The sequence below is a fragment of the Malaclemys terrapin genome, chromosome 2 (assembly GCF_027887155.1).
Source record: "Malaclemys terrapin pileata isolate rMalTer1 chromosome 2, rMalTer1.hap1, whole genome shotgun sequence".
NCBI lineage: Eukaryota > Metazoa > Chordata > Testudines > Emydidae > Malaclemys > Malaclemys terrapin.
The window spans coordinates 244,735,040-244,749,047 of NC_071506.1; the positions used below are offsets into that span (position 1 = coordinate 244,735,040).

General features: G+C 42.6%; 1 protein-coding gene across 2 annotated transcripts in view; it reads left to right on the top strand.

The window, feature by feature from the left end:
- STEAP4 (STEAP4 metalloreductase) overlaps positions 1–9,774 on the top strand; it is a 32,598-nt gene extending 22,824 nt beyond the window's left edge. For both annotated transcript variants that reach the window (XM_054020532.1, XM_054020531.1), the window contains exons 2-5: positions 2,272–2,729; positions 4,587–5,114; positions 6,012–6,176; positions 8,596–9,774. In XM_054020532.1, the coding sequence (XP_053876507.1) occupies positions 2,274–2,729; positions 4,587–5,114; positions 6,012–6,176; positions 8,596–8,865 (1,419 nt within the window). In that variant the 5' untranslated portion in view covers positions 2,272–2,273 and the 3' untranslated portion in view covers positions 8,866–9,774. The remainder of the gene's footprint in view (positions 1–2,271; positions 2,730–4,586; positions 5,115–6,011; positions 6,177–8,595) is intronic.
- The last annotated feature ends 4,234 nt before the right edge of the window (positions 9,775–14,008 follow it).

The following is a 14,008-nucleotide window of genomic DNA, read 5'->3' on the forward strand; positions in this document are numbered from 1 at the left end:
TGGTTCTTATTGCTGTAGCTTTCATGAATAAAATGTTTATAATATTAATTAATTCTGCATGTCACATAGAAACAGCCATTTGATTTCCATTCAAATCTCAGTTAGGAGAGGACATGACTGCCACACAGTTCACTCAGTGACAGCTTTCTGATTTCTTAAGCTTGGAGGCCCTGGAAGATTTGAACGGGATACTGCCATATTTCGAACAAGGTCAATCCGCCAGTTTATAGTACAGAATATGTTAAAAAAAGGAATGTTGCATCTTACTATGTAGTGGCTCTGAGAAATTAATCAGTATTACAGATGCTGCTATTCTGCTTTGAAATATAAGAATATCCATAAGAGGGAATTATACAGCCTTCCTCTCATTTGCGTCTATGTAAAGGGGTTCACTCATCACAGTTGCACCTCCTTAGCGGTATCTGGGAATTAGCTTTCACCGTGTCTTGTAACCCCTTCTGTCAGTTGCTCATATTGTGGCCCCTCTTTCTCTCTGTGACTCAGGGTACTCCCTCTTGGTGACTTGTCCCTCCAGCCGGTCACTGTATAGTCCTCCCCTTTCAAGGTAACAAAGTCCCATCAGACAAGCTGTCCAGATGCCACCTCAGACAGTCTTCCGTTTCACATCGCCAGGTCCCGTGCCATGTTCCCAGTGGCTGGTAGGGGAACCTAGGCCCTCCTTCTACACTGGGTTCCGGGTACAGGAACAGGAACAGTATAACCAGCAGCCATGGCCTGTGCAGTCCCACTCCTTGCTGCTGTTTCCCTGGACTTCTTCCAATCCAGCCTCTCTCAGGCTTTCTTCCTCGTAACTTCTCTGGGTAGACCTTTCTTCCAGGGCTAGGATCTTATTCTCCCCCCTGGGTGTCCTCTTCACCACCTCTCTGTACCCAGAGAGTGACTGAAGACTCCCCCCTCTTTAGCCCTCTTCTGCTCTCATCTTCCCGGCTTTATGCTAACCAGCCTGCTCCTGCCCAGCTGGGCTTCATGATCCATTAAGCCTGGCTCTCCTTCCAAGTGCAGCCAGGTACCATAACTGACCTCTCAGGCTCACATTAACCCTTTCAGGGCCTGTGGGGTACACACCCCATCACAGTCTCCCAGGACATCAGCATACCCAGCATAGAGTGATTTTTAAACATGTCCAAAGGAAGCACAATGTAGATCACATGACAGAGCATACAAATAGTAGCTTCTTAGAACTTTCTACTTATGGGTCCCTTTGAATAGGTTTCCTTTGTATAGTATGTATAGATTCATAGAGAAAGGACGGTGGCATGTTAGGACTCTACCAGGGACTCAGGAGACCTGGCGTCAATTCCCTGCACTGCCATAGACTTCTTGCATGACCTTGGGCAATTCACTTTGTCTCTCTGCGCCTCAGTCCACCATCAGTAAAATGAAAATAATAATCCTTTCCTATCTCACAGGGGTGTTGAGAGGATACATAGACTGTAAGCTCTTTGGGGCAAGGACTGTCTTTTTGTCCTGTATTTGTACAACATCTAACTCAGTAGGGTCCTGGTCACTAGGGATCCTAGGTGATACCACAATGCAAATAAAAAATAAAGATAAAAAAGATTGTGAGGCACTTAGATATTACAGTGAAGTGGGTCATATAAGTACCTAGTAGATCAATAGTTATACATTGCTTATAATAGAATCATTATAAGTAAAGGAAATACACTCTAGTAGCCCAGTACCTCAGTAGTCCCTTCTCCTGGGGTTCTTTCCTAATAAAACACATTGGCATTGAAGAGCAATAACAATAAAACACTGAGTAGGGCAGGTGAGTTCCCAGCTTGCTCCTTTTGTGATGTCTTTTCTTTGAGTTTTCCTGCAAAGAGCCTCCAGGTTCTGATTTCTCTTGGTAAGTTCCCCTTTAACTTATTTCTGTCAACAAAGTAAGCAGAAATGACCCAGAAACATGGGGCAAATACTATTCCTTCTTCTCTCTATATCCTGCTCCTTCTCCCCCTTTTCCCCTCAGAGAAGAGAACTGAAACAGTTCTTCCACATCTAGGGTCTGCATCTATCAGCTGAGGGAAAGGTAGGGCGCTATAAGCCCATGGAGAGAAATTAACTTTACTTTTCTTGATAAAACGGCACAGTAAGCCCTCTGACAATGTGTGTTAATTGTTAGACTTTCCTGCTAAATGGTCCAAGAAACAAAGAGAACGTTAATATACATTTTGGTATAATCAAAGCACCATGCTAGTTTGTCCTTTTCAAAGTATTCCTGTTTTGTTTTTCCCTATTACTGTTTTTTAGATATGGAGAAAAATTCTTCCAACATGATCCCTCTTGCTGAAAACTCTCCTAATAAAAAAGAGACTGTGTGTATTTTTGGAACAGGAGATTTTGGAAGATCTCTGGGGTATAAAATGCTCCAGTGTGGCTACTCCATAGTGTTCGGAAGCCGAAATGCACAGACTTCCAGTCTGATTCCCAAAGGCACAGAGGTGCTGAGCCATGGAGAAGCTGCGCAGAAGGCTGACATTATTATTGTAGCAATTCAGAGACAACATTACAACTTCCTCACAGAGTTAACTGAAGTTCTCCATGGAAAAGTATTGGTGGATGTAAGCAACAACCTCAAAATAAACCAATATCCTGAATCCAATGCTGAATACCTTGCTCAACTGGTGCCAGGCGCTAAGGTAGTGAAAGCATTTAACACCGTGTCAGCATGGGCCTTGCAGTCAGGCACGTTGGATGCAAGCAGACAGGTAAGATGAAAGAACAAGAGCTTCTTGCAAATTATATCATATGGCAATCTCTGAACAGTACAGCAAAATACAGATGTAAATAAGGAGAAAAGTATCAGACAAGGTTCAGATGCAACTTTCATTATGATCCCCTGTGTTCAGTCAAATAACTAAGCTAAAAAAAATCCTTTCATGCTCAAATATGATTGTTTGATCTTAGCCTAGAAATAAATCTCTATCCCCAACATTTAAAAAACATTGATTTTCCCTGTCTTTTGATCGTTAAGCACCTGTCCCTCACCCCCAAACTGCAGGAAGATGTTAACAGAGATCAGAGAAGGGAACTGCTGTTATGTATCTACAGTGTTGGGAGGATTTTAAAATCATCTAAAAATGTTTGTAAGTTACAAAAGTAAGCAAGAGCAACTTCAAAAAGAGGGAGACGACAAGGATGAAATGAGGGTTGTAGGAAGCTGAAGATAGGAAAGACTAAGGAAAGGAATTGAGAAGAAAGAGCCAAAGAATCAAGAGAAGAGGGAAAGAAGAGAGGAAGAAGCATAATGAGGGAACTTGGACAAAGCAGGAGGAGAACTGAGACAGAAAGGAATGTAGGGTGGAGAAGAAATATCAAGTTGTGTAAATCACACTTCCATTCTGGCTACTTTCAGGTAGTGGATAAGCGTGGAAGCAGATATGTCCCTTCCCACAGAGTTCAGAAGCAAGATTGGACTTATCCAGAGTTCAGAAGTGTTGTGGGGATGTGCAGGGAGCAAGAAGGGCATGGAGATTCCGATACTTGGGCAGCTTGGGATGGCTGGAGGAACTATGAAGTTTGTTAGCCGTCTTCATGGTTCTCTGACCCTTGGTCCACTGTGTGCTGGGCTAGGCCTGAGAAGCAGCTTATTGCAACTTCAGGGGTTACTTTAAGCTGCTCCAGGTGCAACTGCCCCCAAGGGACTGCTCTGACAGCCAGGAACCATCAGAGTTCCCTTACGCCGTGTGCTGTCTCAACTGGTCACTTAAGCCATCATTAAACCTGCTTTGTGCTGCCAGGGCAGAGCCACGGATTTGGTGCCTTGTACTCCTGTCCAGGCTGATCTCTGCACAGATATAGCTCCCTTCAGGCTGCACTATGGTCAGAAGCTCCAAAAATCCCCTTATTGTGGGTCTGAATGAGAGCAGGTTGCTTTTTTTCTCCAGACTCCAAGATGAGTATCGTCTTTCCCAAAACACCCTCCTCCCTCCCACCATCCTTCTGGCTGCCCTGTGCACATGGTAATTGGCTGGTGAGGGTACACTTTTCTATTACCCTGCATACCCATATGAGAGAGGCTCCCTCTACATTGTTCTCAGAATCCTTGAAGAGAAATATTTATTTTAATGACAGGTCATCTATATTCCTATTACCTGTATCCTGATTGCTCTGGAACCCTTGGGAATCCCTGCTTTATATGTGTGGTGCAAAAATGGAAAATTGTGACCATTTATATAAAATCCCCGAGAACCCTTTACCAGTAAGATGCAATTGTGTTTATAAATTGCTTGACAGAGTTGTCTTCCAAAGCGTGTGCTAAAATCCAACAGTTCGAGCTAAATATCATTGTTAAGTGTATTATATTTTGCTATTTTCATATATATGATTGTTTCACTTTAAACCTTCCACCTCTCCAGTGAAAAGGTTTTACTTCTGATTCTGATTCTCAGTAGCGGAGCATGTTATTGTTTGACCCTTGCATCAAAGACTGGCAAGAAAGCCAATGATTTCTAGAAAGTTTGGAAATACAATCAACTTTAAGGTCTTATTTTATACCCATACAGGTCAATAGTAAAGACTGTCCCAAAGATTTGTCAAAATAAAGCCCATTCTTTTTATTGCAGGTGTTTGTCTGTGGAGATGACAACAAAGCCAAACAAATGGTGATGGATATTGTTCGGACTCTTGGTCTTACACCATTGGATCAAGGCTCTCTCTTGGCAGCCAAAGAGATAGAAAATTACCCACTGCAACTCTTTCCAATGTGGAAATTTCCCATCTACTTGGCTATTGGCCTAAGCGCATTTTTTTTCTTCTACAGTTTGATTCGTGATGTAATCTACCCCTACATACATGAAAACAAAGACTTATCATTTTTTATTGCAATTAGCATTCCAAATCGGGTCTGCCCCATAGTGGCACTCATCCTTCTTGCTTTGGTTTACCTTCCCGGCATAATTGCTGCAATTCTCCAGTTACACAGAGGTACAAAATACAGTCGTTTCCCAGACTGGCTGGACAAATGGATGCTTTGTAGGAAACAGCTTGGATTAGTAGCCTTGGTTTTTGCTTTTCTACATGTTTTGTATACGCTTGTTATCCCTATTCGCTATTATGTAAGATGGAGATTAAATGGTTACGTCATCTCTCAGGTAAGTTTCTGTTCATTGCTCCCCCCAACCCCACTTATGTATGCTATTGTTTTGTAGGTTGAGTTTCAGAATTTCATGTCAAAGGTCATATTTGTATTGATTTTATGCTATTGAATTTCTTTGTATGGTTGGTGTTTCCTCTAGACATCTGTATTTCCAAAGATCACTGGTGCTGTGGTTAAATGGGGGACTTCTGATCTCAATCTTCCTTCTGGCTAGTGTAGTGATTAACAACAGGTGCAGAAAAATATGAATTATAAATAATTTTGAGGTACATGTTCCATATTTCTGCATATCTCTTTGAGAGTGGTACATTTACTGACATGCAGAAAGCCAGGCCTTATTTTTAAAAATAACCACATTCCCGCAGTCATCAAAATGTATGTTCACGTTACAAAGCTTTATTAATGCTACACTAAGGCTGTATGCAGGAGCGGCGCCAGGGGTTTTTCCGCGCTCCCGGTCTTCGGGGCACTTCGGCGGTGGGTCCTGGAGCGAGTGAAGGACCCGCTGCAGAACTGCCGCCGAAGACCCGGAGCGCAGAAGGACCCCCTGCCGCAGAATTGCCGCCAAGGGCGGCAAAATGCCGCCTCCCAAATCCTGCTGCCCTAGGCGACCGCCTAGGTCGCCTAAATGGAAGCATCAGCCATGGCTGTATGCAACACTGTATCTGCTGCCTCTGCGTGGCACATGCTATGGAAGGCCCTGCATGCTGGCAGTTCAGAACACCCCGCTCTGTTCAGGAGACAAGCTGGTCTGCTGTTTCAGATTGTTTTAATCTATTTACAAAAACCTTTTCAGTTCACCTTAAAGGAAACCTCATGTTAAAGGGCATTTTTCTGTCCATTGGAGATGCAGCTACTGCACTATTAAAGTATATGTGATATTTTTCTTCAGATAAAGGACAACAGAACAGATCCATTTAACAACACTAACGGCTGGATTAGTGACTCTTACGTGGCTTTAGGCATCCTGGGATTTTTTCTGTTTGTCTTGCTGGGAATAACTTCCTTGCCCTCTGTCAGCAACAGCGTCAACTGGAGAGAATTTCGATTTGTACAGGTGAGAAATATACCTTCTTTCAACTAAAAAACTAAGTTCATGTCCTTTCTCTCTGCTATATTCCCTGCACTCTTCTGTCAACTTTCATGTTTCCCTGGTAGCTCATGATGGTGGCACTGCGGTCACCACTTACATAAAGTAAAAATAAACCCTGAACTTCCAAACAACAAATGAGAAGTTGCAATGACAAATTTGTTGCTTTCAGAAGATGGTTGTACAAAACAGAGTGATCAGTTACATTGAGTAAACCCCTGAAATATTCAGCCACTGATTAAAAACCCATGTTCTTTCACTAATTATTTTGACTCAAAGTATTTATTCCAGGTTGAAATTTCAGTTAGCATTAGTCTGGAAATTCACTGTGTTAAATAAATTGACAGTTATTGTCACTGTGAAGTGCCAACAATATTCAGATAACATACAAGCAACTATACTGCCACTTTTTGACGTTTCGTAAATGAAAAGTCAATATTAACAATCCATTTCCTCCTCTCAACACTGGAAAAATGTGGTGATTTTCTAAGTGATTGTCATAAAATGATGCACTCTGTCTGGCAGGAGGTAGCTTTTCTTTAGACTCTCCATATAAGCAACACAGCCTTCCCTCCTCATCTTTGTGAGACCATAAGCATCTCTTAAAAGGAATTGTGCAAAATATGCCCCATCCCCCAGAACAAGAGACTGGCTGAAAATCAGAAGTATTAGCCAAAAATATGTTCATATGGGTGAGGATGAGAGAGTTAGCTCATATTTTATTGCCGCATTTACCTCATTTTCAAACACAGCAATTGGACATCATAGGTCCCGGGGTTTGAAAATCCAGACTTACATATTTGTAGTAGTACTGGTGCTATTGTACATCTGTAAAGGAATGCAGTGTGTGATTAAAAGGTACTGTTCCTTTAAGGGGACAGGCTGGAGCCGAAAGCCTGGGAATAATCAAAGAGGCCCTGGCAGGGTTGAGTTTTATAAAAGGAACAGGAAGCACAGGGTGTCAGGTAGGCTGAAGTGAATGACAGTTGCTCTTATAGGCACTAGGAGAGAGACTTGGAACTGATTCAGAGACTTGGGGTGTGGAATTTGGGCAGCTTGAACCAGGGCCTGACGAGCTATTTGTTGTAATGGTTCCTGGGCTGAAGCCTTTTTAAAAGGGGATATGGTATTTTGTTTAAAAAAAATGTTTGCTTCTTCTTGCCTGGGCTGTTAAACTGAAATCTACTGCTGCTCTGCTGGGGGCAATCTAGGTGGGGCACTCCAGCAGCGTCACGCTGGGCTGCAAAGGGTGCTTATCGACTGCCTGCACCTTTATAGCATCCTAGTCAGATGAGAAGTTTATGCTCCATTTATGGAAAAGAATTTAAGGCTACAAAACGGTTTCATTATATAAATTGTAAAATGGTTAGTCCACTGAGGTGGTCAGCGATGGAGAACTTTTTTGAGCACAAAGTATCAACATTTTATTTTGTATAATGCCATCAAGTGCCAACCTTAGCCAGGCTGAAATTGCCTCTGCTCATGTGCACTTGTTCTTTCTGCCTCCTCTTCCTCCTCTTCAGCCCCTTTATGCCTCTACTCCATCTTTGACCCTTTCCCGCTCTCTGTGTTTGAATTCTGTAAGTCTGTCAATGGCACTCATCTGGCACTTGACCGCATTATCTACCCCTACTGCTCACTCGTCCTGACACTGCTCGTCCCAAAGATGTGGGCCATCCACACTGCTAGTCCTACCTCACCAGATATCAGAGAGCCAGTGGGGCATGTCACATCTTGTTTGGCTGCATTAGCAGCCATCCCTGCTGCTACAAATCCTGCCTCCCCACTCCATGTTGGACACCTATAGGGAGCCTGCCTTTCCTCTAGTGAGTCACCTGTTCTAAGGTCCAGCTCATGTGCAAGCAAAACTGGTAAACCCATGGCACAGAATATCATGTGGGTATAAAGAGTACAACCCTGGTGACAGTGCAACACTGATAACTGTTAGCACTTGGTTCATAGGAAGCATTGCAGCCACTGGTTGGCTTCAATGCACCCGTTCTGGGCTACGGGGGCTGGGGGTGGGGAGTCTACTGTCAAGAAAGCTTTGGTGTATTGAAGAAACCCAAATGATATGAAAACTCTTGTTGGACTATCACTATGGCCTCTAAAGAGCTAGGGCTTCTGGATTAATTTTCACCAATTTTCATGAAAATTACAACCAGATGGACGTAGGTGTGACCTGGTAAAAATTATCAGAATTGCCAAGCAAACATTTTGAGAAGTAAAAAGCTTTGGTTAAGAATATAAATCAATTTCACCTAAACAGTCTCAGTTCATTTCCAATTTTGGTTATATCCCAATAGTTTATATAGTTTATAAATAGTATTTACTGTAAAGTTTATTTTACAATCTTAACCGATGCTCTTTTTTTCTCTCCCAATAGTCCAAACTGGGATACGTGACACTGATTTTGTGCACTGCACATACACTGGTCTACGGTGGGAAGAGATTCTTGTACCCTTCAATGTATAGATGGTATCTTCCTGCAGCATATATGCTTTCTCTCATTGTTCCATGCATTGTCCTGGTCATTAAATTTGTTCTGATATTCCCGTGTATAGACCGACCACTCACACAAATTCGACAGGGCTGGGAGAGGAACTCCAAAGGTTCAAAACAATCATACTACAATGATAGCAAGTCAGCAGTATAATCACGTAGTAAACACCCAATCTGTATATCATTGCAGTGTCTCAAAAATTTAAAAACTTTTATATTAAAGTAATGTCCTTTCCCAGTTTTATGTGCAGGAAAAGGCAAAAAGGAGGAAACTTTGCCAGGCCTGAGCAATTTATCGATAGAAAAAATGACCCAGGGCCAATCTTAAACACAAATAAAGCCAGAAGCCACTGGGAATGCTCTGTGACCCATGAGCTGGCTTCATCTCCCTCTCATTCATACTATAAACTCACCACTAGTCTGCCCCTTCCAGAAGAAACTCTGCCTGATTTCCCTCCTTCTATTAGTATGGAATCCCACTCTGGATAGGGCACCACCAATTGTTAGGCTGGCCTTGCCTGGACCATAGGCAAAGAGGAGCTCAGCTCTTTGATGGCTTTGCTTGCTCTCCATTAACCTCTGTTTCAGTAGAGGTCTATAGCTACACCCTATGTATACCTTAAAGATAACGGGCCAAGGTTTGTTTGGTTTGTGTACAGAAATTTTATTGTTGGAAGTGGTTGGGCCAGTGGTCCCACTGGACTACTGCAAACTCAGGCATCAGGCTGCTGGGAAGTGGGGAAGACAGAGACTTTCCAAAAATCATTTGGTAAGGAAAGTGGTGTCAGGTAAAGACAGACCTTGGTTATGGTGGTTACAAATGTGTGCTTCTCCATCTAGTGCAAATGAAGAGAGACCAGTGATGGAGACTGTGATTATGCTGCATTCTCAAGTTAAATCAATTAGTCATTTTGCTTAATATGAATTTGTGGCCAAATTTGTTTAGTCTATGCTTGTAATGAGTTATAATCACTGATGTAATATGCTGTTTTATTGTGTTATAAGTTCAATAAAGATGAGGTCTTTTGCTTTCCAAAATCCTGGGGTTCAATATGACCAACTGTTCCTCAGCAGCAGTTATGCTGTGCATATTGCAGTGACAATGAAGCAAATCCTTAAAATAATTGAGTTCTGAGAGTCATTTTGGGGATCCTGTAACTCAGAAGGACTGTAAGTGTTCTATAGATTTTATGCTTAGCCACCAAGTCACCTGTGAGTGACCATGCTGCTGATAAACAGGGAGCAGATGGTGAATGATGACTTTGTGCTAGAATTGGGGTGACTAGAGAAACCACCAGACCTCTTTGCAGTGGGAGGGGAAAGAAAAGAATGAATAATAGGTTTTAACAGGAACAGACTTGCTCACCAACTCTTCGGTCTTCTCCTCACTGTTTCAGTGACAAGATAAACACATACAAATGGGTACTTGTAATCATGAAATGACTAATTGAAATTTCAAATGGGTACTATCAACCAGGCCAGAACAAACAAACAATCATTATCTGACACTTTCTAAAACCTTCACAATATGGAAGTAATTTTACTCCAGTACAACCACCATAAAGAAAAAAGTACGTAGCATGTACTTGACTCCTAAAAAAGCGTAGGACTGATGGTGGAATGATAAACGAGACAAATGTACTAGTGACTGGCCCAGCCAGATTCCTTATGTCTAGTCTAACACCAGTGTTATCCACCTGCTAACTACAGCCACTAGTCACTGGTGCAAACTTCATACCTCAAGGTGTATTAAGCTATATGTACCGTTGGTGCAATTAAGAAGTTTTCTTTCCCCTTTTAACTGATAGGTGGGGGTCCATAGAGGGTCTATTTAAAGTTGTTTCAAATTAATGTTAAGAAATTATTGACTGAAGAAAGTGCAAAGGTCACAGTCCTAGCTCAATGTCTTTTCGGCTAAGTAAAAACACAGACAAGATTATCCTTAAAATTCAACCCTCTCACACTCCAAGAGTAAAGTGGCTGGCTGTGGGGAGAAGAAAAGCTGAAAATAACAAAATAATGGATAAGTAGAAATCTTACAAACTTGCCGTCTAGGGGCAAATTCTGCCTTCAGTAACACCTGTGTCAACAGAGTTATTTCAGACTAACAGAACAGGAATATTTCCAAGATAAATCAATTGCTTGTGTTGCTTGTAACTTCAGGAAATTACTGTTAAGAGCTCTGCAAATATAGGTGCAGTTTCAGGAATTCCCCTTTCTACCTGTCACTGTAAAACTCCTAGAAAATTATCTCTGGGCTAGAGTATAAACTTCATCAATGACAGCCAAGTAACAAAAGTCCAGTATCTCTGATTTATCAAATACAAATATAGTGTGTACTTCATTGCCCCTTGTTTTAGGGAACAGGGTTCCACAGACGCCAACTTTTCATTGTGCCAGAGGGTGCTCAACCCCTGGCTTTGCCCCAGACCCCGCTCCCCCTCCACCCTTTCCCTGAAGGCCCCACCCCACCTCTTTCCAACCCCGCTCCACCCCTGCCACCCTCTTCCTGCCCCATTCTGCCCCCTCCTCCAAGCACACCGCATCCTCATTCCTCCCCACTTCCTCCCAGCCTCCTGCATGCCACAAAACAGCTGATTGCGGTGGGTGGGAGGTGCAGGGAGGGAGGGAGAAGTGCTGATTGGCGGAGCCACCGGCGGGCAGGAGGCGCTGGGGGGAGGGGGAAGCCCTGATAGGGCGACTGCCAGTAGGTGCTCAGCACCCACCATTTTTTCCCCCTAGGTGCTCCAGCCCCGAAGCATCCACGTAGTCAGTGCCTATGCAGGGTTCTATGTACAGGGTTCTTTGTTTCAGGGTACTGAATACAAGGCCAAATCCTGTAGTCTTTACTCAGGCAAAATTCCCACTGCAAAGTAGTCCCTCTTAGTACAAAACTACAGCTGCAGGATTTCATATAATCTTTATACTCAGTAAGGGCTGTCACAGATCCACAGGATCAGTGCTATAACCCCAACTTTGGAACAGTCTCTGGGAGGACCCCACTCTTTCTTCAGGGTAAACTGCACAGCTTCATTGCCTCCTTAGACTGGATCTCTGAGCCTTCAGCACTCCTGTTTCACATCATGAGCGCCGTTCAGCAAGTCCCACTGAGGCAGGCCCCTGAGGGAGACTTGTACAGTCTTAAGGAACAATGCACCTCCGCAAGCACCTGCAATCACACTCCACCAGCATTGTGAAACAGTAGGATTTATTAGCTGACTGGAACACAGCATAGGAAGACTTCGGTTAGCATAGAGAAATGAAGGTTATAGAACAGTCCATTCTGGGTAGCCAGAGCCCAGTGAAGCTGCAGTGAGCCCCCATTATTCAAGCTCTGTCTGTCCCTCTGTCTGATTTCCTATGTGCCCCCGACTGCTTCCCAAAGCTGACCCTTAAATTCCACCTCACCCCAGTTCTTTGTCTCCAAGCTGGAGAGATGCAGCTTGAAGTCCATAGCTCTCTCTGGATTGTTGATTCCTAGGTGTCCAGGTCCAGGCAATTGGATTTGACATTGTCTTCTCAAGAGCTCCATTGATATGGGGTCTAAGGCTCCAGAAAATGAGTCACCCTTTGCACCTGTGTCTTAGCTTGCCCCAGGAACAAACAGTCCCTTTTCATCCACTAGGTCACAATGCAGCATATAGGCACATATAGACTTCATTAAAATATTACAAAAAATTCCCACTTCATCACACGGGCTAAATAGTACCACCAAATGAAGTAAGACCATGGAATATACACTTTGCTTCATGGGGAGACTGAGGGTAGGGGGCCCTTTCTGTAAAGATTGATATCAAATTTGTTTCGTGACTAGTATATGAACTAAAATGATTCCATTTATTTAAAGTGAGACATATTTTTACTAAGGGTTTGTCTATATGAGGAAGTTAGTCCAGAGTTGCTAGTATGCTTTAAATTCACACCCTAACTTACTGCCCCGTCCTGTGAATGTTCTTATGGCACGCTACAAGTGTGCTTGAGTAGTTTAACTTAATGTGCTTCCAAAGTGCACTAAACCACTGCACACAAAGGCACTCTCAATGGTCAGTAAGAGTGTCCACATGGGGAGTTAGTGCAGAGTACCTCCCTCACATTACCTACTGTGGCCTTTTTCCGCATGTAAACAAGTCCTGTGATGTTTCGTAGCTGTAGTCTGCAATTTTCTCTTTAGTCTGAGTTCTTTTGCATTACTCCAGCTGGAATGAGACTAAAGGAGTAAAGCCCCAGAATCTGATGTGGTCAACCCAATAAATAATGACATCTTGTTTAGTGTTGGGGATGGTGAAAAGTAATGTGGGTGCAGGCAGCACTAAAGGATTGATCCAAAGCCCTTTGACTGATAGGGAATGGTCCAGGGATGTTTCCTGTAAAAGTTTTTTCAAGTCTTTGCAATGGCCCCTGGTGGTGGAACTGCCATCCAACAGGACATATTTTTCCTGTCTGAGCTGGAATGATTTCATATCCTGTTGTCCTTGGGCAGAATTATTTTAACTATTTATTATCAGAACACTTTAACAGAAATCGTAATGTGTAAGTATATTTATTTTTCTATAGTAATCTTTACATATTTTAACTAGTCCATAACAACTTTAAAACAATAATGGTCAGCTGCGTAAAACAGCACCTGTACATTGTACATATAATTACTGGCTGAGTTTTAAATATGCCAGGTATGTTAGAAGTGTTATTAAATTAAGAGCATATAGATTTTGGATTGGATGTGTGCTGTTCATCTCTCAGAAGCCTAGAAAAGCCTTTGTGTGCATAAGTGTCTCCTGCCATCTTACGACTCCATACTGTAACAGCACATTAGCTTTCTGACTACACTGTTAAATCCAAATCAATGAATGGGTGCTTTAGAAAATGTGAAATGCAGCCCTTTAAGCAATCGTTAAAATATAAGAATAGGATACTGGTGAAATTTACAGACTACATGGAGATCAGCACCACAAGCCAGGTTTGGGTCTCATAGCATAGGAATGCTTTATTCTGCCGAACAGGGATCAGCATAAGATCTTTTAAAAAATCTACATACAGAACAATAGGTGTGACTTAGGTTTGCTTTTGCCTTTTTACCAGTAAATGTTAGGGAATGTTTAAGGAATATCTGTTGGAACCAATAAAATAATAATTTTCCTATTAGTAACAAGACCTCAAAACATTTTAATTGCATCAACTGTATGTGAGGCTTGAGACATTTTGGGGTGTCATGTATGCACCAGAACCCAGTACTGCAGCTGGCACACAGATAATAGTGCTGTTGGGACTACAGATAATTTGGCTGGGTTGATCACTAG